Source organism: Lepisosteus oculatus, chromosome 9 (genome assembly GCF_040954835.1).
Source record: "Lepisosteus oculatus isolate fLepOcu1 chromosome 9, fLepOcu1.hap2, whole genome shotgun sequence".
Taxonomy (NCBI): domain Eukaryota; kingdom Metazoa; phylum Chordata; class Actinopteri; order Semionotiformes; family Lepisosteidae; genus Lepisosteus; species Lepisosteus oculatus.
The window spans coordinates 13594980-13617047 of record NC_090704.1 but is presented as its reverse complement, the minus strand read 5'-3'; the positions used below and the strand labels follow the sequence as shown (position 1 = coordinate 13617047).

General features: G+C 36.0%; 1 protein-coding gene across 20 annotated transcripts in view; it reads left to right on the top strand.

Moving 5' to 3' along the window:
- Window positions 1-876: 876 nt before the first annotated feature.
- sgip1a (SH3GL interacting endocytic adaptor 1a) overlaps window positions 877-22068 on the top strand; it is a 63360-nt gene continuing 42168 nt past the window's right edge. For 11 of the 20 annotated variants that reach the window (XM_069194159.1, XM_069194166.1, XM_069194169.1 and 8 more), the window contains exons 1-2: window positions 879-1159; window positions 5347-5391. In XM_069194159.1, the coding sequence (XP_069050260.1) occupies window positions 1117-1159; window positions 5347-5391 (88 nt within the window). In that variant the 5' untranslated portion in view covers window positions 879-1116. Of the gene's footprint in view, window positions 1160-4609; window positions 4667-5346; window positions 5392-22068 lie in introns of those variants that run through there. The other 9 variants (XM_069194175.1, XM_069194170.1, XM_069194172.1 and 6 more) reach the window with 4 other exon arrangements.

The following is a 22068-nucleotide window of genomic DNA, read 5'->3' as shown; positions in this document are numbered from 1 at the left end:
ATGTAAAAACAGTGTAGTGAAAGTCTAGTTTAGTTCAAAACAATACCATGTCCACTTTTAACACGGGGTGTTTCAGATTGGCAGTGTTACACCTGCCAATTAAAATGCTAAAATCCCTGGATCTCTTTCTGTAAATTGAATGACATTGTCTCATCCCCCAATTCCCTGGGGTCAGTTAAATGAGACAATTTAGCTCTTGGCCAGAGAATGAATAATGTATGAGTTAGGAAGGCTGAGATATACTCATGTGAAGTATTTCCTCATCTTCAGTCAACATGGATCCAGCTCCTTATTTTCAATTTTGAAGCAAGAAAGAAGCAGGTGGGTCAGCACATAAGCATTATTCCCAGTATAGCTAAACTACTGAAGAGAATGCCTAGATCAAATCACACCCGCAGTAATGCAGCACATGGTCTCCATGTGTGTTATTTAATGCAGTTTAACAAAGATTCTGTATAATTAAATATTTCTGATTAACCACGAACAGGCAAATACTATGTAGTCATTTCCCCCCATTTTCTCCATGTATGTGCATCCTGCCAAATGCTGGAATCTTAATAGTAACGTTTGCCTATTGAATTTTGAAAGCAGAACCAGAGACACCAAAAATAAATAAACAACTCAAAAAGGGAGCTCAGAAGAAGTGTATAAAGGAACTAAAGACATTTTGAAGATGAGCGAACACATCCTGACTGCCCTGACACAGCTTTTGCAATTGTATCGATATACAGTTTTCCGAGGGCATTGATTAGAATTTGTAGTTGCAGGAAACAATGGGTTACAGTTTATTTTGTTCCGATGTGCTTCATCAGCTTTATCTCGGGAGATAACCATTTCCGCCGTATATATCTGTGAGGTTGTTCAACCACAGGAAAAAGCGCTAAAGTCACCTTCAGAGGCAATGCTTTGCACATTTCTTTAGGTACTGTCATGCTTTCCAGGCTAGATCTCATTCACCGGACATTGAAGCAGATTGCTACAGTGCTGCAACGGTTCCTGTATTTTCCCTTGCAGGTTTCTGGAATTGTTTGATTCAGTGCTCTGCAGCAGTTCTGTTTTGTATTCTGGAGGCTGTAACCATCTGAAATGACCCTTAATCAATGGATTTTGCTTTAAATGGCTGAAGAGCTCTGCACTGGTTGGTTGCGGATTGTTGCAGGTAAAAAGACTCAATTTCTTATCCATAACATTTGAAGAAAACGTAAAATGTTTTTTAAATAAGGGATTTGTTGTCAACACTTTTTCTGTGCTATTGAAACAATCATTTCTAACCTGTTATAGCATGTACAGTATGGTTTTCTATCTACTGGTGTAGTACAACACTTCAAAAATGATCGTTTCTAAAGGGAAGGTTATAGGTTCTGAAAGATAAAAGTCAAGTACAATTTTAGGCTGTTTGCTCTGGTACTTGTCATTATGTCAAGATGAAGATTTAGGCCAGGCTACATTCATTGGTTTTCACTCACACGTAGTTTTGTGCAGTGTCCAGTAGGAGACATTGAAATTGTACAATGCAGATAAAAATGCTTAAAAAAAGAAGATTCCATTGCTAAGATCTATTGCTCAGCGTATATTATTAGCTCCATCTACTGTTTGCATAGTAGAACTGCCAAGCTTTGTTGGTGCTTTTTGAGCGAATGTGAAGCTTGTACACTAACAGTATATAGCGTACGTATTGAACTTTTTGTCAAGTTCAGAAAATATGTTTATTGTGTGTTATAAGTGATAACATTTTGTTTGTTTTTCAACCACAATCGTATCTGGTGCTCGCAGTTCAGTGTTTGAAGTGATTGAGTATTGTTTTTACCTACATTGCATAGAAGTAGATGCATTTATTCCAGGTTATAACCGTATCAGAATCCAACACTTTGTCTTATATTGACAGCCTTGTGCTACGTAACTCCAGTCGTCGCCAAATTGTTTGCAAAACCAACTATCTGCAGCATACGTATCAGTATGCGCTGCTCAGCGATCATTACAACTAATAATATATAAAAATCTTTGCTTCCGGCCTCAAGTTTTCAAAATGCTAAAGTGTAACTTGCAGTATTTATTGGTGTTTACTAAAGGAAAAAGTGGCCATTCAGTTTAGAACTGATATGCCTGCCAAAAAAACAATCATATCAACTTTGGCTATGCACAGCCCAGAATGCGTTTTGGTTGATGAAGCTACTGTCTGAAGCACCACTGTTGGGTTGCTCCATTGCATTGTTCAATATATTTTGCTTTGTTTGTAGTTGGATTTATTTACAATGATTTAAGCTCCTCTGAGATTCCTGATTTACTGTGCAACTTACAGTACAACATATATTAGTATATACTGTTGGATCTGGAATTGAACAGATGTATTACTTGCACAGATAAAAGTTAATATTTATTAAAATAACAGTCTACAAATTCAATGAGTCAACTATTGTGGTTCAGTTTAGCATACTCATTTGGATTTCTTTGTTTTTAAACTAGGTACATTCCATCTTCTTATCAAAAACAAATATTTAGGACAATGTACCTAGTTTAGAAATGCAATACAGATCACTGCAATTATAATACAATAGTACATTTTGATTACACATCAAAATGATTCTTCAGCCCTTTACATTATAGCAGTAATCTACACATGTGAATGCTCTGCGGTTCTATGACTATTATTTCATAAAAGCTATGTTTGTTTGTTTTTTTTTTTGCTCTGGAGAATTTGCAGCACACATTGACACACATATTGTGTTCTACTGAGTAATGATTTAATTCATCGCTCTGATTCACATAATTCACGGTGCCCCAAAGCCTGCTTGTGTAAAGGATGATCACTTTCATCTAAAGAAGAGTAAATCTCTGACCATTGGCACAGTGGGAGGTAGGCCAGTTTTCTCCATTGTAAAAAATGAACAACAGTAATGCAGACTTGGACCAGTTAGTTGGAGCACCAGAGCACCAAAACCATCAATTGTTAGTAGATGAGGCAGAAACTGAGATATGTTCTCTACATACAAGAAATTATAAATTTGAGACATATATAAAATGGAAATATGTAACATGCTTAAGTTATAATATCAGAAAAAAATAGGAATTATTATCATTAAATATATCCATTCTGCAACTATTGCTATTTTCTGCTGTATTAGTATTGTTTTTAGAACTCTACATTAGCTCATGTGCTACAGCATCACAAGACTACTGAGGCATAGGCAGTTTGCCTGCCTAATTAAACATTTGTACACTGTGGTATTACATCCCAATATTCACAAAATTCCCTAAATGAATACTGTGCCTGTTGATGAATAGTCCACCTTTCTCCTTGCTGACCTGACGATGAGCCATATCTCTTTTTGCAAAATCTCCCTCTATGCTCCACAGCTATCTGACTTTTTCCAGAACTGCTGCCAGCTTTATCTGCACAGCACTTCCAGCTGAAAATGAGGCTTAGGGAATTAGGCTTTATTTAGCAAATCCTCTCCATTCAGTTTTCTAAATCTCCCTACACTGGAAAGCAGCACTCCAGAAGGCACCTTGTCTGTGACTGCACTAGAAGAGAGCTGGGAAATGCTGTTAGGAGGGAGGTGGGGGGATATAGAGTGGGAGGAGTCCGTGACAGCATCTGTTACAAGATGGGCTTCTCACATGGAACCAAAGCATGACTGTGGAGAATGAATTGAGAAGCCTCCCTCTTTTTGACATGGAGATGGGTAGATTGATCATTGCTAGTATATACGTCAGGCTATATGGGCCACTACATTGTTTGCTTCACTGGGATTGATGAACTTTTCAAGCCCTCTGGTATTTTAAATTGGATTCTGCATATATTCTACATACAATTTCTTTTAAAGCATTATCGGAATATCAGAATCAAATGTAGATTGATCATTTCATCAGGTCCCATTTGTTTTCCTCATTTGGTTACCAGGTGATAGATAAAGTGGTTCACAAACTGCACTGTGTTCTCTCATGTTTAAAAGACCCTAGCCATATACAGTGTATGCTGTGTCAATACAAATAAGGTGCTTGTGAATCTAATGTATTTTTCAAAGGACAAAAGTGCAGTTCTTTAAAGGTAACAAAGATGAAACTTTTGCCACTAATGTCTCAAACCTTTCTGCCTCATATACAATTTTAGGGGAGTGTCTGGCTCTGACTCTAAATGTACTAAAAGAGAATCTTGTGTTAAATAATGAAGAACACCACATCTTTCTTTTTCTTTTCAATTGTATTGTCAAGGTACACTTTTTTATTAAGAGCTGTCTAGGGCTTGCATGCAACCTGATTGGAACTCTGATGGCCAGCTGTCTCTTCTGTGCAAATGCATCCTGGAGTGCACACATTTCTCTTTGTTTCTTCCCCATTAGTGGTCATCCTCTGCCCTCTGGCTTCGGTACATTACTTCATGCGAAATTAATTGCAAGGCTTTCTCTCTCTCTTTTTAGTTTGCATGGCAGGCTGGGTGCAACAGTAGGAGCTCCTCCCTCAGAAAGCCTTGTTCTAGGGATAATTGTTTATGATGTGACGTCAGGCCAATTGATTTTATCTCGGAAGGCAGGGGAAGAGAGTCCAGCAGGCAGGCGCAGAGCACAGCAGCTGAGCTACAAAAAAAAAAGGAGCCCTCATCAGGAACAGTAGTTTCACCGTGCCAGCCACTCTGTCATTCAGAATAAATTCCCAGTGCTGAAAGAGGGTAGGCTAAAGATGTTTTATTAGAATTAAACAGATTTAGGACAGGGTCTGGCAACAAGAAACGGCTGTATTTCAAACTATATTTCCTCTGCAAGGGTCATCTCTTAATGCAGGCCTCTTGATTATTCTGGCACTTGGCTGTAGAATTAATATCATTCGTCTCTGCTTCAATGACATTACAGAGTGGAAATGTGTATTGAAAGGTATGAAAAAGGTTATATTTTCAGTGAAATCAGGCAAACATATTGGAGGGGAGGGGTATATAACTGTGTGTGTAGGGGTGCTCGTCTGGTATTCTCAAGGGGTATGGTGTCAGGAGATGCAGACTAGAAGCCATGTGACGAAGCAGAGCGCTGGAGGGATTGGCTTAGCGTCTAGCAAGCATGTGAGCTCAGCAAGCCTCTCTCTCTCTCTCTCTCCCCCCCCCCACTCCTGCTCGCTCTTTTTTATTTGCTTTTTTTTTCCCCCTCTCTCAGCATCCTTCTGTGATCGTGTAGGTTACAGCTGCAGCAGCATCCATGGCCTAAACTGCAGCTCCAACCATTTCGGGCAAAAGCAGAACCATTTCACACGTTCTGCCATCCAGCACTGCTGTCTGGAGCCAGAAGGTTGCCAGGGAGTTTCTCTGATCTGTCTCAGCATTGGGTAAAAAGGGCTGTGTTTTCCCCACTATCGTTTCAGGCTCCTTGGAGATTGAGGAATGCAATACTGCCATCATGATGGAAGGTAGGTTTTTTTTCTCCTCTTCCTCTATTTGCTCTGGTTTGTTTAGCTGTTCATAATACCATAAGCTGTCTAGCTATTTGAAGTGCATGCATTCCTGTGGCTTACATGTCATTCCCTGAAAAGGGCAGCGTTCTTTAACGTCTGATGCACAAATACAGCAGCAGGACTAATTAATTTTTTTAAGGGATGATGTACATTCATTGTGCCGAAGGCTTGCTTTCCCAGTTGGTTCTACTGTACGAATTTGGAGCAGAGAGATCACTTTTATCACCATTTCTGTCTGAAGCCATTTTCAGGAGATGTTTTCATCTGTGTGTTTGGCAGATGAATTTGACAAGCCATTTGTGCAGAAATTGATGGCAGGTGAATTCAAAATGTGACCCTTGGAGGCTTTAGAAAGATGAAAATGAAATGGCTTCTTTAATATCATCTGAGCATTATTGATAGTAACTAGTATTATATTTCAGATCTAGGAAGTATTTTTGTGGACGTTTTCCATGATGTGAGAATTTTCTCCTCCCTATGATTGTGTACTCAGGTTTAATCTTCCTTGGGCTAGGGATGTCATCTGCATTTTTCTATTTTGCATATATATTGCAGTGCCTAAATACATTTCATGTTGCATTATGAAGATATACAGAATGTTTGGGCTATATAGTATAAAAACATTTGTTCTCTGCATTTTGGTGAGTAATAATTTCACCATTTTTTAAATTTTGGTTAAAGGTCATTTTATGTACTGTATATATATAGTTTGCCTTTTCTTCTGGCTGTCACGTGATGACGTTTTAATTAGCAGAAAATTGAATTCAATGTGTGCATATATTGTAATTCTTCAGAATGTCTAAAAATAATATATAAAAATCCATGTCAATTGAAAAAGCTCTGCTTACAAACGTGCCCATGGTTGCTTTAGAGTAAAAGTTATCATTATATTATATATTTTATCTATGCTTTCATGTTTTTATACTCTCAGGGGAGAAGTAGAATAGAAAGAAATTTGTCTTTTAATAAGTAGCAAAGGAAAGTTTTCAATCCGTGAAGGTGAAGTGCAGATTTACAGAAAAATACAAAAAGGCTCAAATCTTTCATAATCTTAATAAGAGTATTTCATTGTGTTTAATATTGTATATTTAACATTTATATATTTATTGCAACTGTAACAAGAAAATGACATTTATTTATGACTTTCTGTCTGGTTTTCATTGTCTATACTAAATGTTGATGTAAGAGAATTCAGTAAAAATATATAAGGGATGTTATCATTTTCAGCACCTGCTTTTTTTCATTTGATTAAACAGGAGAAAAATAGTTTCCCCTGATGTGTCAAAGGTAAGAGTGTGATTAGCCTTTTTTAGGAGTAAACCTGTATGCCATGTCTTTAAATAGTGTTTGTCTTAGACATGGATCTTTATTGGTATAAGAGGAAGATTACAAGAGTTCTGTGATGTGTGGATGTTCTGATCTCCTGGCTGAATGCTTTTCAAAGTTTACCTTTACTGGGTCTCAAAACACCCACAGACTATGTTTGGGAAGTTTGTGAAAGATTCTTCACATTACTCCTCTGTCAGCATTATAGAGTCAGGGAGAGTTGAGTCCCATGCTTCTGGGTTCACTGTCTAAACACAATTCTACAGTACATTAAGAGTCAATCAAGGAGACAAAAAAACAATTGGCCAGCTTTTATTATCTTTCTGTCATGGTCAATATGCCAGCAGACATACTACATGGAAGCCTGACCTCATCAGATCATGGAAACTAAAGAAAGATGGGGCTTGTTAATTATTTGATGGACAGCCTCCATGCTCCAAGGTTCTGCTGAAAGACCAGAAAGAAGGCACTCTGGTCTGCCTAGAATATCCTGTACCTCAATCACAGCTGATGTCAGTTTTGTGTCCATCCTCCATTTCAGGATGTTCCTATGATCAAGGTGATCTGTGTTGTACTGGTGCTTGAGCAGCAGCTTCAGTCCTCCCTGAGGTTATTACATTTCAGTGTATAAGTGCTGGTTCAGCTTGGGTCTTACAGTGGGATTGTGAATGTGTTGAAATTACCTAGATACTGTAACCATATTGTAGCAGTTGTTCTCACAGGGAATTGGTCATATTTGCAATGGTTACTGGAGGTAACCACAAGCTTAACCTGAGCTTTTTTACACTAAGCTAAGGTTCTTTTAGAAGAAAATATTTTCAGCATTGGCCCTTGGCCCTGTCTGCACAACATTTCTTCTACTCTTCAAATTCATACATTCCTATACATTCAACAGTAAACAAAATATTTAATTTTCATGACTTTATTATTAGAAATATAGAAAATTAGATGATTCATTCCACTACATTATTCCAGCTTTGTTTTAGTTTTGTGACATGGCATAATTACTTTTTAAAAAACTTAATCATGAAACACCTAATAATACCTTGCATTTATTTAGCACATTTAATCCAGAAGGATCCCAAAGCACTTTACACATGGACAGCCTGCTTCATACCCCTCTGAAGTTCATTACCCACTTTGAGCCAGCAGCCCCACTTCACAAATGGTCAACAGATAGACAACGGGAGGAATGGCTTCATCAATTGAATTACAGGGGGACTTTAGGCAAACCAAATCATATAGATCAAGGGTGGAATTTAGCCAGGACATTAGGGCTAATTACCAATACTCTTTTGAAAAGTGATGTGGGGTGTTTAATTTTCAAGACAGGACCTCAGTTTATAAGCTCATCCATGGGATGGGACCTCCTGTAGACCAGTGTCCTTGGTCAATATGCAATATTGGTGTATTGAGGAAATTCTGGTTCAAAGGCTAGTTTAAAACCTACTGGACTACCTTCATCTTGTGCAGCAGCCACCTGGATTGCCTTGAAGTTCTTCCATCCTAGGACTGGCTACGTTTAGGTATTCTTAATTTCTAAGATCTGAAAAGACCAGGCTTCACGATGGTAGATTGCTGCCGTTGAGTTAGCTGATCATGTCCACATATGATGAGACATCAGCAACTGCTAAGAAGTACAGTATTTGTATAATAGGGGACATTTACCTTCACTTTCAAATATAGTTTCTATTGTCTTTATTCATTTTGTGTGTAAGCATTGTAAAAAAATTTAAAAACTCAAATACCCCCCATGGGAAAAATGTGTCCTATAAAGACACAACTTTTCTTTTTGATTAACAATTACGTTGGCAGTTGTGATTTTTCGAAAATGTTCAACTGCCATTGATATACTGAAATAATTTTGGATTGGGACACTAAAAGTGCTTTTCAGATTGTGTTAATGTGGAACTGAAAAGACCTGTTGTGTACCTGATTGTAATTCCAGGGCTGTACCATGGTCTTGTTGACTGATTCGCTGTTACACAATCGTATATTGTCAGTTATTATTACATAACACCAATATCTGTAGATCTGGAAGGATGTATTGTTCGTTTTTAAGATTTATTATGCAGTGATCCAATATAAATATGACAAGTACAATACAGGTTTATTGCATAATCAAATTGCAGGTTGTACAGATATATCTGTTTTATTATCTCCTTGACAAGTCTGTATAAAGAATCAATTTCTAAGCATAGTGTAGTACAACAAAATACTTACATTTTTCAAGTCAGGAACACTGCAGGATATTTTCAAGTTACTGAAAATTTGAGAAAACCATTCTGTGTAATGCAGCATTCATATTCAGAGTGGTTATATTTAAGAAACATACAGTAAATAAGGTTACAATGAGAGGAAGCCATTTAGCCCTTACAACTTGTTTAGTTACTAAAAGCTGATTGGTCTAGGACATTTCTTTTAATCACTTGGCCAAGGTTGAAGCCAGGTCTAACAACATGGCTGTGTAGCATGTTTCAGATTTCTACACACCTTTTGTAAAAAAAAAAACAGTCCCTCCTGTTTTCACTCTTAAATGCCGCTTGGTTTCTATTTGTGTCTTTTGTGTCCTGCTTCTTTGTTTTTCTTCTTGTTCTGATGAACTCCATTGGGTCAATTTTATAAAATATTTATCATAACTTTGATGTTTTTGAATACTTCAGTTAGGTACCTGTGTAGTCAGTATTTCAATACTTAAAAGCTTGAGCTCTTTTTTTCCTGTCAAAGTGGGACATTCTTTTAAGCTTTAGAATGTATCTGGTTGATCTTCTCAGGACTGAGTCCAGTAGTTTTTTGTAACTCAGTGGACAAAACAATGGTACACAATATTCAAAATGGGATCTTACTAGCACATTGTACAATTTTAACATAATATCCCATTCTTCATTGTCTACAAGATGAAAATGAGTCAGCATGAACCCAAAGACTTTTTAATGGGTAGCTTGTTCAAATTCATATTTTTTCCAATCTTATGTATATAGTGTACATTTGTGCAACCTAACACTCTGTACTTGTCCACATTAAGTGTTATCTGTCAGGTGTTTGTCCAGTCTTCAACTGTCAGTATTTTTTTCAAAAGGATTTTCAATCTTTTGCAGCTTCTGCAGTGTTTACTAATTCTCCTGTAATGATAATATGTGAACTTACAGTAATTAGGTCCTAGCTACAGTATACCCAGACTTTAGATCTTATTTGTATTCTCTGTTTTCTATCCTTCATCCAGTTCTAAATCCAAGACTTGCGTAATTTTCTTGAATGTCTTCCACCTGCAATTTGAGAATTTATCAATGATGTGGTGAATATAACATGTTAAACAGCATGCTCCATTTGGAACATATTTTCGCAGAACTCCAACAAGTGTCAATTTACATATACTCTTCATTAGCATTCTCACAACTTTACATGTAATAGGAGCTAGACTCTATTAGTCTATAAATACATTGTTTAGATTTTTCACTCTTTTTAAGGATGAGTGCTACATTAGCACTCTTCCAATCAATGAGCATTACCACTGTCAAGAATACTTTTGAAAAAGTTTTGCTAATGGCCCACGAATAACATCTCTTACTGTATTTCCTTAAGTGCAAATGGTAGAAACCTTCAAGCCCTGGAGATTTATCTTAAGTGCTTCTAATACATGCAATACATCTATGTCTTTTGTGTTAATACTATACCATTCTAAAACATTTTTATTGCTGTTTTGGGCTTTCAGACATTCTTTTTTTTTCTTGTCCATGCAATTTATTGTTCTTTATTTCTTTAACTACATGTTTTTTATAACACTTTTATAAAGTGCTTTCTTTCTCCTTATATATTTTTTTTCTAATTAATGTATTAAACCGTTTCAAGGGCTACCCAGTATTTTTTAAAGTGACAGTGCTCTGGAGAGTTGGGAGTATCTCATAAATTGGTTCAGCTAATGAGTTGGAATGAAAATCTATAGACATATTGGACCCCCCCAAACAAGAACTGGAAAGCCCTACATTAAACTGTCATCCAGGTGGATGCTGCACATTGGTGGTGGTGGAGGGGAGTCTCCATTACCTGTAAAGCGCTTTGAGTGGAGTGTCCAGAAAGCACTATATAAGTGTAAGCAATTATTATTATTATTATTATAAACTGTTTCATATCTATCATTCTCATTTAGTTTGGAGACTACCATTTTATAACATACTTCTTACTATACTATGTTATGATCTCATAGTTATCTCATAATTATCACAATTATGAGTTAATACTAAACATTGAGGTTTTTCACAATGTATGGGAGGCAAACTAAAATCCCCCATTATAATACTTCTTCTTTTATGAATACATCCCTAATTTCATTTGTAATTGCATTGTAATTTGATTTTGAATTTGTCTATAGCACTCATCTAATATTATGTTTTTTTAATGCCTCTTATATGTCTGGCCTATAGAGATTTTGAGATCTATGATATATACTTTGCAATGAAAGTATTTTACAATTAAGTAAATCTGCTAAATCTGATTTAATTAAATTTACAGACATATGTGTAATTTATGTATGGGCTATTTGTCATGCCAATGTTTAGACCAAAAACACTGGTTTTAAAAACGAATATCTGCTCATACTGTATCTATAATGGTTTATCTTTTTTGGTTTATGATATGATTTGGTTTATGATAGCTTGAAATTATTGCATTAGGGATTTCAAAGATTTGTTTGTAAATGTACATGAATTCGCATATTTTCTCTTATATCCTTATTTATTCATTTTTAGAGCTTAACACAGCTGACTGTATATCTGTTTGTTTTGTTTCTAAAAATTGTTCCCTAAACTGCCTTCATTCAATTTTTGAGTATTCAGAATGACCATAATGATCTTATTATGAGGACCAAATGTTACAGGGTTCAAAGAACAACACATACTTTCCTTCGGTTTTAACTGAAAAATAAAATTCCAGTCCGTCAGCCTAAGAAAAGCAGCCGTGCCATTGCCTGTTCTGTATAAAACAAGAAAGAATAATGAAACAAATCAATTGCAGTAAGCAAGCATTCAGTATATAAGAAAAAACAACTGCTGGCCAGGGAGATTAAAAAAAAAAACAGTACCCTGGAGTGTTAAAGACAGGCTTCAGAGGCAGTTTGGTCCTGACTCATTCCTAAAATGTTTGTAAACGAGTTCAGTCCATCACCACAAGGCTTACAGCTCCTCATGGTGCGGTATCTGAATGAGCTGGATGCCTCTAGGGTGTTTGGAAAATTAGTACCCAAAACGTTTATTTTAATTTTTCTCCAATTACAACATAACAGATGCCAGCCTGGATTTTGCCTGAAGCTCTTCCCCTACTTCCTTCTAAAGCCTCTGGTGTTGTTTCTTGTCCAACTAAATACAGTATGTCCCCTATCTATTGCCATAGATGCATTGTATTATAGTGGTTAAGGTTGCTGAGTAATTGAGAGGTTATGAGTTTGAGTCCCATTGATAGTACTGCTGCAACCTGGAGCAAAGTACTTTACCCCAGTTGTTCTAGACTGCCCAGCTTCATAATTGGGAACCATCACTGCTGGGGATAAAACCTTCTGATTGGCAAGCATCCCATCCATGGGGAAGTCATGTATTCTCAGCATACTTATTATTGCAGAAGCACACAGCAAAGTCCACTTTAATCAGGCTCAGATGCATTGAAAGCTTTGCCACACTATCTTTTATAGTAAGATGTATAGTAATCCTGCTTCAGGCAACAGTGATGGTTTAGTTATGCCAGCCATACAGCTTATCCATAAGAGATAAGAGTTTTACCCGAAATTAATATACTGTATATTCATCCATCCATTTTCTAACCATTTCTTCAGGGTTACAGGAGAACTGGAGCCCATAGCAGCAAGCAATGGGCACAAAGCGTTATACACCTGGGAGGGGACACCAGTCTATCACAGGGCTGACAAAGAAAAGACACACTCACACCTTAGGGGCCATTTTACCAGAAGCCAATTATCCTACCACTATGTTTTTGGATTTTGGGGAGGAAACTGGAGCACCTGCAGGAAACCCACATGAACATGGGAAGAACATATCAACTCCATGCACACCAAGTCCAGAATTTAACCCAGGGCCCCAGCACTGCCAGGCAGCAATACTAAACATTGTGCCACCATGCTGACCATGAATATATATACAATATGGATCTTTGTATGTATGGGAGGCAATGGAGGGAAATGCGTCAGGTGGTCTGGTCTCGAACAGGTGATACTCCTGTTGTACTGTATAAATACACTGTCTCTGTGTTCACCAGCTTCTGTTTCATAATCACATTTACACACCAGTTGCTCATACTGTATAAGAGCACTTTTACTCGATCATAAATTACAACAATTATGCATGTATTTTGCGAGGGAAGTAATTATCTCCAGCTGTGTGTCTCCTGGAGCGCTGTGGTGCTGTGCTCTGTGGCTTGCTGTCATACCTCTCATTGCCTTTGACCTTTTGGTAAATGTCAAAAATACCAAACAATACCAAACTTCTAAGTAAAATATATGGTGCAGAAATGTAGATGCAAGTGACAGTTAAATGTAATAGCTAAAGTTGGAAACTATAAACTTCAAGCTAATTTTGTTTTCATAGAAGTGGAAAAAATCACCTGTAACATAAACACTGTTTAAACCAAGGTTAAATACAGATCTTCATAATGTTTTAAATCATATTACAGAATATTTATACAGTAGAACAACATCTTCCACAACTAAAACTAAATAATCTCAAATCACATTTAGCTTTGCATTGGATGTTCCAACCTGAGATTTATTGATAATGTATTGATCATGTAACTATAATTTGTCTAGTTGACTTTCCAGTAGTCCTGTCTAATGTTTACCCCACCTTGTGCCCAATGCTTGCTGAGACGGGCTCCAGCACCCCTACGACACTGAATTTGATGAGGCTGTTAGAAAATTTTCAATTATGTGTGATAGAACCTTTAAACAACTAGAAAAACAGAAAACAAATAGAAGATTTATACCCTTATAGTAATACTTGATAACTGAAAATCATGCACATGCACATATCGTGATGATTTATGAAAGAGCTAATTTAAGGTTCAAGAGTAAAATGGATATAAAATGAAAAAATGTGATATCATACAGTATAAGGTATGTACTGTATAGCACACATTTGGAGCATGATTTCTTCTGGGAAATGGTTGGCTTGGATGAAGCCTTTGATTATGAGAGTAGCTGTCATCGCATGTTATGTATAATGTTTTGTTAAAATTGTTACTGACAGGAGTTTGCAGAGTGAAGTCGTTTCCTTTGAAGAGGCAGTGAGTCATTTGAATTAGCTGTGTTCTGCCAGGGGTAATTTCTTCTTGGGGATATAATGCATCATAAAGATGAACAATGGTGGTAGAGAAAACTGTGAAAAAAATCATAACCATGTGGCAGACTGTAGCGTTTGAGCCCAACTCTTATTTTTATCTCTGTATTCTGTCTCTTTTCCACTGCTTTATTATATTAATTTTGAGGTCAAGTTATATTCAGTCCTGCTGTCCTGCATAAATATTATATCACATGGGCTTTTCCAGTTAATATCTCTGTTTTCTTGATTATATATTATATTATACTATACTATCCTATATTATATTATTAAGTCTTAATATAATTAAGTATAATATAATTTCTTCAGTCTTTGACTTAAGAAAAAGACCTTGAGCATAGTGCAGTAACAGACGTTTACTTCTTATGTTATATTATGTTATATTTTTTGGAACTAATACCTGTTCAGCTGATTTACTGTACTGTAGATATTATTAATGTGAAAGCGTAACTTGCTTTTTTCAAAGCTTGTCTTTAGCCTTTTCTTTATATTTTTATGACTGAAGCTGTTCATTTGTAATAGTGGTGCTGTATTTGGCACAATGGTTTGAAGATGGGGCTGAGTTACTGAAACATAATGTCCACAGTTAACTACTTTATTATGAGATGCTTTTCTGTTCATTATTGATATGTCATTTGATTTGTGTTCAAAAAGAATTTCACTGGTCTGCTTAATTTCACATTCAGAAATAAACATGCACATGAAAGAAAGAAAAATCTATCAATGGAGTACTATGGAGAAATATAATTGTAGGTGAAATTGAACCATTAAACCTACTTAATTCCACATATTTAAGTGTCAATTTAAAAAATAAAACGTTTTTGTTCATTTGCTTTCAATTCAGAGAGCTGACGCTGTGTTCTGATTGCTATTGACAAGTTAAATGTAGTGTGTGGCTGCTGTGTTTGGAAGAGAACGACTGAATTGCTGGATTGTCCATTTACAGTATGTGTTTCAAAGTGATCTGCTATAGGTGTGAGTCAACTGCTGGTGTTGCTTCACAGCTGTAATGGCAGGCGGTGACTCAGGCTTCATTTTCAACTTAAGCTCACATAGTTTAAGAAAGGAAGGAAGCTCACTTCAGGGGTGGTGAAATTTGTTTGCATGTTGTGTGATCAAGACAGGAAATGTAAAATGTCATCCTCATGCAGTTGCACTGTACGTGTAGGCTTTATGAAATACTAATTTCTTCCTTTCCTCATTTTATGAAGATAAATATGGCAAGGTGATTCTTATTTTTATAGACACTAATATTAAAAGATTTGGGATCATCACAGGTATATACAGGCCAATATATAGATGTCCTGGTATAGTAGATACAGTACCCTCAAGGTTCATGACAAAAGTACCCAGCAGTGACATATTGCTTGCATAATCCAGGGCAAAACATGGTTTTAAGGCATACAAGAAGAATCATGTTTAAGGCAATTACTATGATCGTCATCCTCATTAAATATCCTGACACCAATTACAGGACCAAAATGAAATCTCATTTAGAATATTTAGAACTTTGACCTGTGATAATAACTGTGACTAAATAGGATTGGCACAGAAAATCCAAAGCATGTGTATGAGATAGTGATTTTTTAAGGCTGTAAAGCCCCATCTCCCTATAACCAATAAGGAACACATTTATGGTATTAAGGATATTAGCAAACGCAAGCAGTCACTATGAAAGTAATGAACATGAAAAAGATCTCAGAGTTTCCCATTTTTAGATCTCACATAGTGACAGAACGCAGCTACATACTAAAAGAGTATCAGTGGTTCCATAAATGATGACAGTACATCTAGATCACAAACTGCAAGATAAATTTGTCTCTGCTTTTTTGAAAGTGTAAAAGAGCTCCCTATCATTTCCTCCCTGCAAAAACTGTAGATATCGAATATTAATTTAAAAATGTAAAGCAGAACCTAATTCCTTTTCTATGAAAACAAAATTGAACTGCAACTCATTTTCTAGCACTATGCGATGAGACAGGGTCATCATGGAAGAACAATTTTAGGTGGTCTCTTTATATTGGGCAAATTACCTTGAGCAGAAACACTCTCAGTGTTTTGTTTGCCCTTATAGAATGTAGGTGATCTGCTTCTTAGCTGAAGATGCACAAATACATTGTCTCATGGAGATTAATGAGTTCCTTTCACTTACAGTACCTGTATATGACAGTCTTACAGCATTATTGGTTAGCATAGTTTATTCATTTCTTTCCCATCTCCTTCACAAAAAACACTCCTTCCTGAAGCTTTCCTTCAGCTGAAGTGAATTGCTACTCCTGGCAAGGATAAGGAAACATTAAGGATATCAGACAGGTCCTATTCAATGGGATATTACCTTGAGTCTCCTTTTTCTGAAGCACTGTTGTGTGGCCTCAGTGGGGAATGTAAGTAAAGGCTACCAGTTTCTTACAGGAGAGATTTTAATGGGTTAAAAGAGAGTTAATACTGTATTATACTCACAGTAATGTGAGAAATTAATTAAAGTTGTTTCATTATTAGGTTTTTAGTAGATGTACATGACAGGAAAGAAATTGAGACAAACTTGAACTGCACATGTGATCACAGCCTAAGCTGGACTTCAGTTTGCTCAGAAATTTATAAAAAGCAAAAAATGGCAATTACTGCCAACATTAGTACAAGATGATAATTAAACCTTCAGCATCAGCATTGTAACTCAGAGAATATATCAAGATACTTGAAGTACAGCAGGGTCTTGACATCAGAAAATTAATTTTTGAGAATTTGCTTATTTGTGATTCAGTCTGACCAATGAGGTCTTATGTGGAAGAAGAGCAGAGTGGGATGAAACTGAGCCGAAGGTCATTAAGTGCAACTTTCAAATTAATGGGGCTACAGTCCGGGACTGTAAGATGAATCTAGCAATCCTGTGAGCCTGTGAGTGAGGGAGTCTTTCCCTATGCTTGCCCAAGTGCCCACTACCCGGCAACCTTTATCTCAATGTTGGGTCATTTTTACATTCTAACAAACAATGTTTCCAGTTATGTATCTGGGGCAAGGGAAATGACAGGCTGGAGATGACTTTACAGACTTTACAGTCTTTACAGGCTCACTGTGTTATGACGCAGCGAGCAGATGGAGAAAGCCGCGTCTTGCTGACAGGCTGAAAAATCCAGAAGCCTGAGCCCAGTGCAGGCGAGAGACGAGAGCAGACGGAGATTGCCGAAGGAGGTCGGAGAGCAGGCTGGCAAGAGATTGACGTAAGAACAGGTGTTAACAGAAAGGCTGATCTGGACTTTAGATGAGCACAGCTGTCAGGGCTGATCTGGGCAGGGTGGATGCGCTGCCATGCTGGGTTATCAGACAGGGGGTTTTAGTTCTGTGCCACTGGTCTGGTGCTTGGTAGAGGACAGGTGGGGTGCTGACAGCAGAGCAGGTTCAAGATGGAAAGAGATATAGTTGGGCAGGATTCAGACTATGTGTCCTGCTGGGAATTGGACTAGTTGTGCTGTAAGCACTTCTTTGGTCAGAAGCACCTAACTGATAGAGGACAGGGTCACTGGCACATCAGGAATTAAATTTCCTCCGCTGATAGAACAGTCTTCTGTTAATTAGCGGCAGGTGGTTGGGACAATACAGCCCTGGGAGGTGTTCGACTCCTCATTTGAATGTACCATGTTTCTGAGGAGACCAAAGGCTGTGAGCTGTGGCTTGCCCAAGTGTAACACACTGACAGTTTCATTACAGTGGGATGTGCCTAGAGAGAATGTGTAGGCATCTCTTGGCTGCGGAGGAGGGATTCATGCTCTTTATTTTAACTGATAGCAATCCCTTTTGTGATTAGTTGTTTCTTTCAGTTGATCAATAGTATTTAGATGAACTTAAAGACAATGCATTAATAGTTTAACTATCAAATAAGTGAGGATTACTAATGTCTTTTAATCATACATATATAGTATATACTGTATATACATAACATTATACAATGGTATATTTCTGGACTTGGTTATATGTGAATTTGGCTATTTGCGACTGAAATCTACTTTTTAATGTACTACTATGTTTCATAAGCATTGTACTTTTAACTTGCTTTGTTGGTAAATTGATTCATTTTTTTATGCAAGTTGGAAGAGAGTATAAGCAATGCTAATGGACCATCATCTTCCGATGTCATTTATCAGATTTGTCTTCCAGATGTTTGCACTTCTTTGATGTGCTATGAAAATCTTGTTTGTGAAATTTTTGTCAAAGGACATTAATAAACATTGTTTTTCCATAAAACAAATTAAAATATCCAGCCATCACAATGTATTTTGAAAGCTGATATCATTTTAAACAAAACTACATATTGAGTTTTGTTTAGATTTGTACTTTTCTACTGAATTGCTGATAGTGAATGTCTTTGTAGAAATCTGAGATACGTCTGATGGATTGGATTTGGAAATAAATTGTTCTTACTTAAAAAGTTAGCACAAGGTAGTGTGGGAATATGGTCAAGTGCAACAGAAACAATATCCTGAAAAATTATGAGTATGCAGAAGAGACCAAATTGCTAGACTGATAAATACCATTATTATTTGGTTTTCATTAGGTCCTATTGGCTACCCATACTGCACCATTTAATTTATATCAAACAACTGCAAAGATAGAACATTGATTTATTCATTGACATTACATTTATTCAACTACAATTTAAATTAAATGAAAGACAAAGCTTCCATAAAAAGTGCAAATGCTCCAACAGACAGCACTTTTAAAGAATTAACTTAGATGCCAATGTGTTTCATCGGGAAAGTTCGGACATCTTTGCTGGTAAAATAAAAAATATCTTTAAGAAAATAAAATTTCTAATTCTCTTGCTTGTGAAAATGTTTCAATGGACATGTCGGTTTCTTGTGTTGTGTCAGTTCTAATATTTTAAATTTCTACAATTTAAAGCTTACCTTTCTTTTGCATAGAGTATAATTTTTGAAACTACTGGAGTTTGTTGTTCTAATCATTCTATCAAAGGTTCAGAAGAAGCTATGATTCAGCTACTAAATATGAGTTTAATCATTCTTAAGCCCACTCATGCATACTTTTATTTTGCTTTCTCTGGTAACATTTGTGATATCTAATATAACTGGACGAAAGCCCTCTTTCTGCCAATAATTTGTGATGAGATAGCCTTAAAGCAGGACAGAGTGCAGAAGTGTAGGATGACTGGGTGGGAGGCAAGGCATTTAGAAAACCCACTCCACCTCGGAGAAAGAGGTAACAGCTTCGCCCTACTCATGCTGTATACAAACCTTGATTTTAAAAATATTATATTTTCTATTGCTCTACCTAGGGCACTCTTAAAAGTTGTTTTATTCTTCCTTGTGCCTTTATTCTAATCTTTTTCCATAAGCCATACATGAACAAAACCCTAATTTTGAATTCTTTTGGAAAATGTATCCCAGGCAATTTAAACATTGAAGGGTCTGTAATTATATGAAAGTAAGAATAATTAGCATGAAGGTGTCACTCAGTGGCCAGAATGCTGCTCTGAAGAGTGCTAGACTACAGTATCATTGAGACTGAGGTTGTTGCCTTTGTAATGATAATTGCTGTCCTACTCAGCTTTTTGCCCGAGAAACGGAATTCTGCACTGTACAGACAGACAGGAAACATAAAGATACCTTCTGCTGGTTTCCCTTTAGTGTGTTAATTTCTTGAAATGTAATTAAAATAAAAGTGAAACTGAATTATGACTGTTTTCTTTTCCTCTGTGACAGACATTCAAAAATAGATTTTATTGCTTCTGAAAAAGAACAACAATAATGGCAAAAACCTTCTAACTCTATTTAAAGGTTTAACAACCTTAAGGCAGTGTTTAATAATCATGCTTTTGTTGCTGGAACCTGTAATCAGTCTTGAAGACATCCAGACTTGTGTTCATGACAAAAATGGAAGTGTTTATGATAACCGTGCACTGAGAGAGAACATTTTGTGTTTTGGTTACCAAATGCAAAAGTTGCTAATGAAAATAATTCAACATGGGCATGGACACTTTAATAGCTGAGCTTCAGAAAAGCATGTGCACACAATCCTTACATGCATGAAGAAACTTGGTTTCAGATCTTGAAGAATGAGCCATTATCATGTCCTTTTTAGTCTCATCTTTTGTCACCCATTATTAAATTAGGTGTTGCTCACTCAGTCATTATATGCTGTACAAATCAGAACTTCCAGATGCTTAAATACCCAAACGGGCAACTCCAATTAAATAGAATATTATAAAGGCTGAATTACAGTAAAGTATTATTTTTTGAATTGGTGATGTTAGAGAATATTTTTTTTATGTAATAATACTGGAAAGGTTAAGTAAATTTGTAGTGAAATTTGATGAACGTTGTATCATGTGAAGACCTTGTAAACATGTTAACTTCTCTTCTTACATATACATAGTGACTAACTGAAATACATGCTCTAATTATTTACAGTATCTGTATGAGAAATGAAAAGAGTTTGGAGGATAAGAATGATACAGTATATAACAATTCAAATATGTACTAAAGAATTTAACTAGAGTTTTTTTTTTCTAGATAAAACTTAGTAGCTAGAACTTTTTTAGAAGATGATTATTTTTTTGAGCTTCTAATCTGGTGTTCTCTGGGATATGGGACAAAAATTCTGCAGGTAAAAGCAGCCTTTTTTTTTCCATTGTTGATCACAAGTATATTTTTATAGGTTTGTGTGTGTTCATTACTACTTTGTGTATGACTATTGTTACTTTCATTGTTTTCTATTCTACTTTCCCTAGGTTATTCTCCCAAGTAATCTGGAACAATGCATGTAGTTCCTGGAGCTAAATATAGTTTAATAAAATTAAACACATACCGTATGATTTTAAATCTTCCATAATACCTTTCTGAAAGACAGATGTATATATTTTCTGCTTATATACTGTACAGTATCTATTGATTCATATAATCATTTACCATTTTATATATGTAATAAAACTTAACAGGTTACTAAGCCTCTTATTCTATAGTCCAAACCTCCACTGGATATACAAATAATATTGAACTTTTAATGGAAAAAAATTAAAATATAAGTTTGTATTTGCATTTCATTTTACATGTAAATGGTTTATGCAGCTAAACTTGAATTGTCATGCACTATGAAGTACTAAAGCACGTTTTACTATTAGGCAGGCAATTAAAAATTACTTTGTAAAATGTGATTTTGTAAGACACTAATATGTGATCAGCTGCCATGATCATTAACTGTGATCTCTTTAATACTCAATTTAACAACTTCATGTTGATCTCTTTCTAACCTGCTGTGACTTTTAAAAGTTGCTTAAATATTAATTATCCAACACACATTTTCCTTTAAGTGCCTCTTTGAAACTAAAGAGTTGAACAGACATTCTCTGCTCTATTCAGCTTATGAGAATTATATCTCATACTTTACCTGCCACATGCCAAGAAGCATCAGGAAGACTAAAAACAGTTTTAAATTGTCTCCAGATAAACACATTAATAAAGCAGAGTTTACTGTACATTGTGAAAAATAGGATTGTAAACATAGGCAGAAAAGTTATTGGTCAGAAACGGAATCAGATTAACCAAATCAATGCTAGGAGTGTAATGTATATAGGAAAGCTGTTAATAGTAAATGATGCTTCACATCCACTACAATCCCACTTTGAGAAAATAAAAACTGGACAATGTTTCAAAGAGTACCAAAGGTCACAGAAAACATTTTTAAGAAGTAATTAATTCCAAGTACCATTACTCTTTTAAACTCCTGCCCAGCATTGCATTGATGAGATATTTATGCATACAGCTCACATTATGTCAATATTTTACATCTTTAAAATCCACTGAATGTTCTATGTCCTCTTTTTTTGGTGTCTAAGTGAGGACAAAGGAAATGTTCCTCTGTATGTGGACAATAAAGTACATTCTGATTCTGAAAACAACACACAATCTTATAGCTTGCTCTCAAAGGATTTTAGAAGTTAAGTAGAACTGGTTGAGGT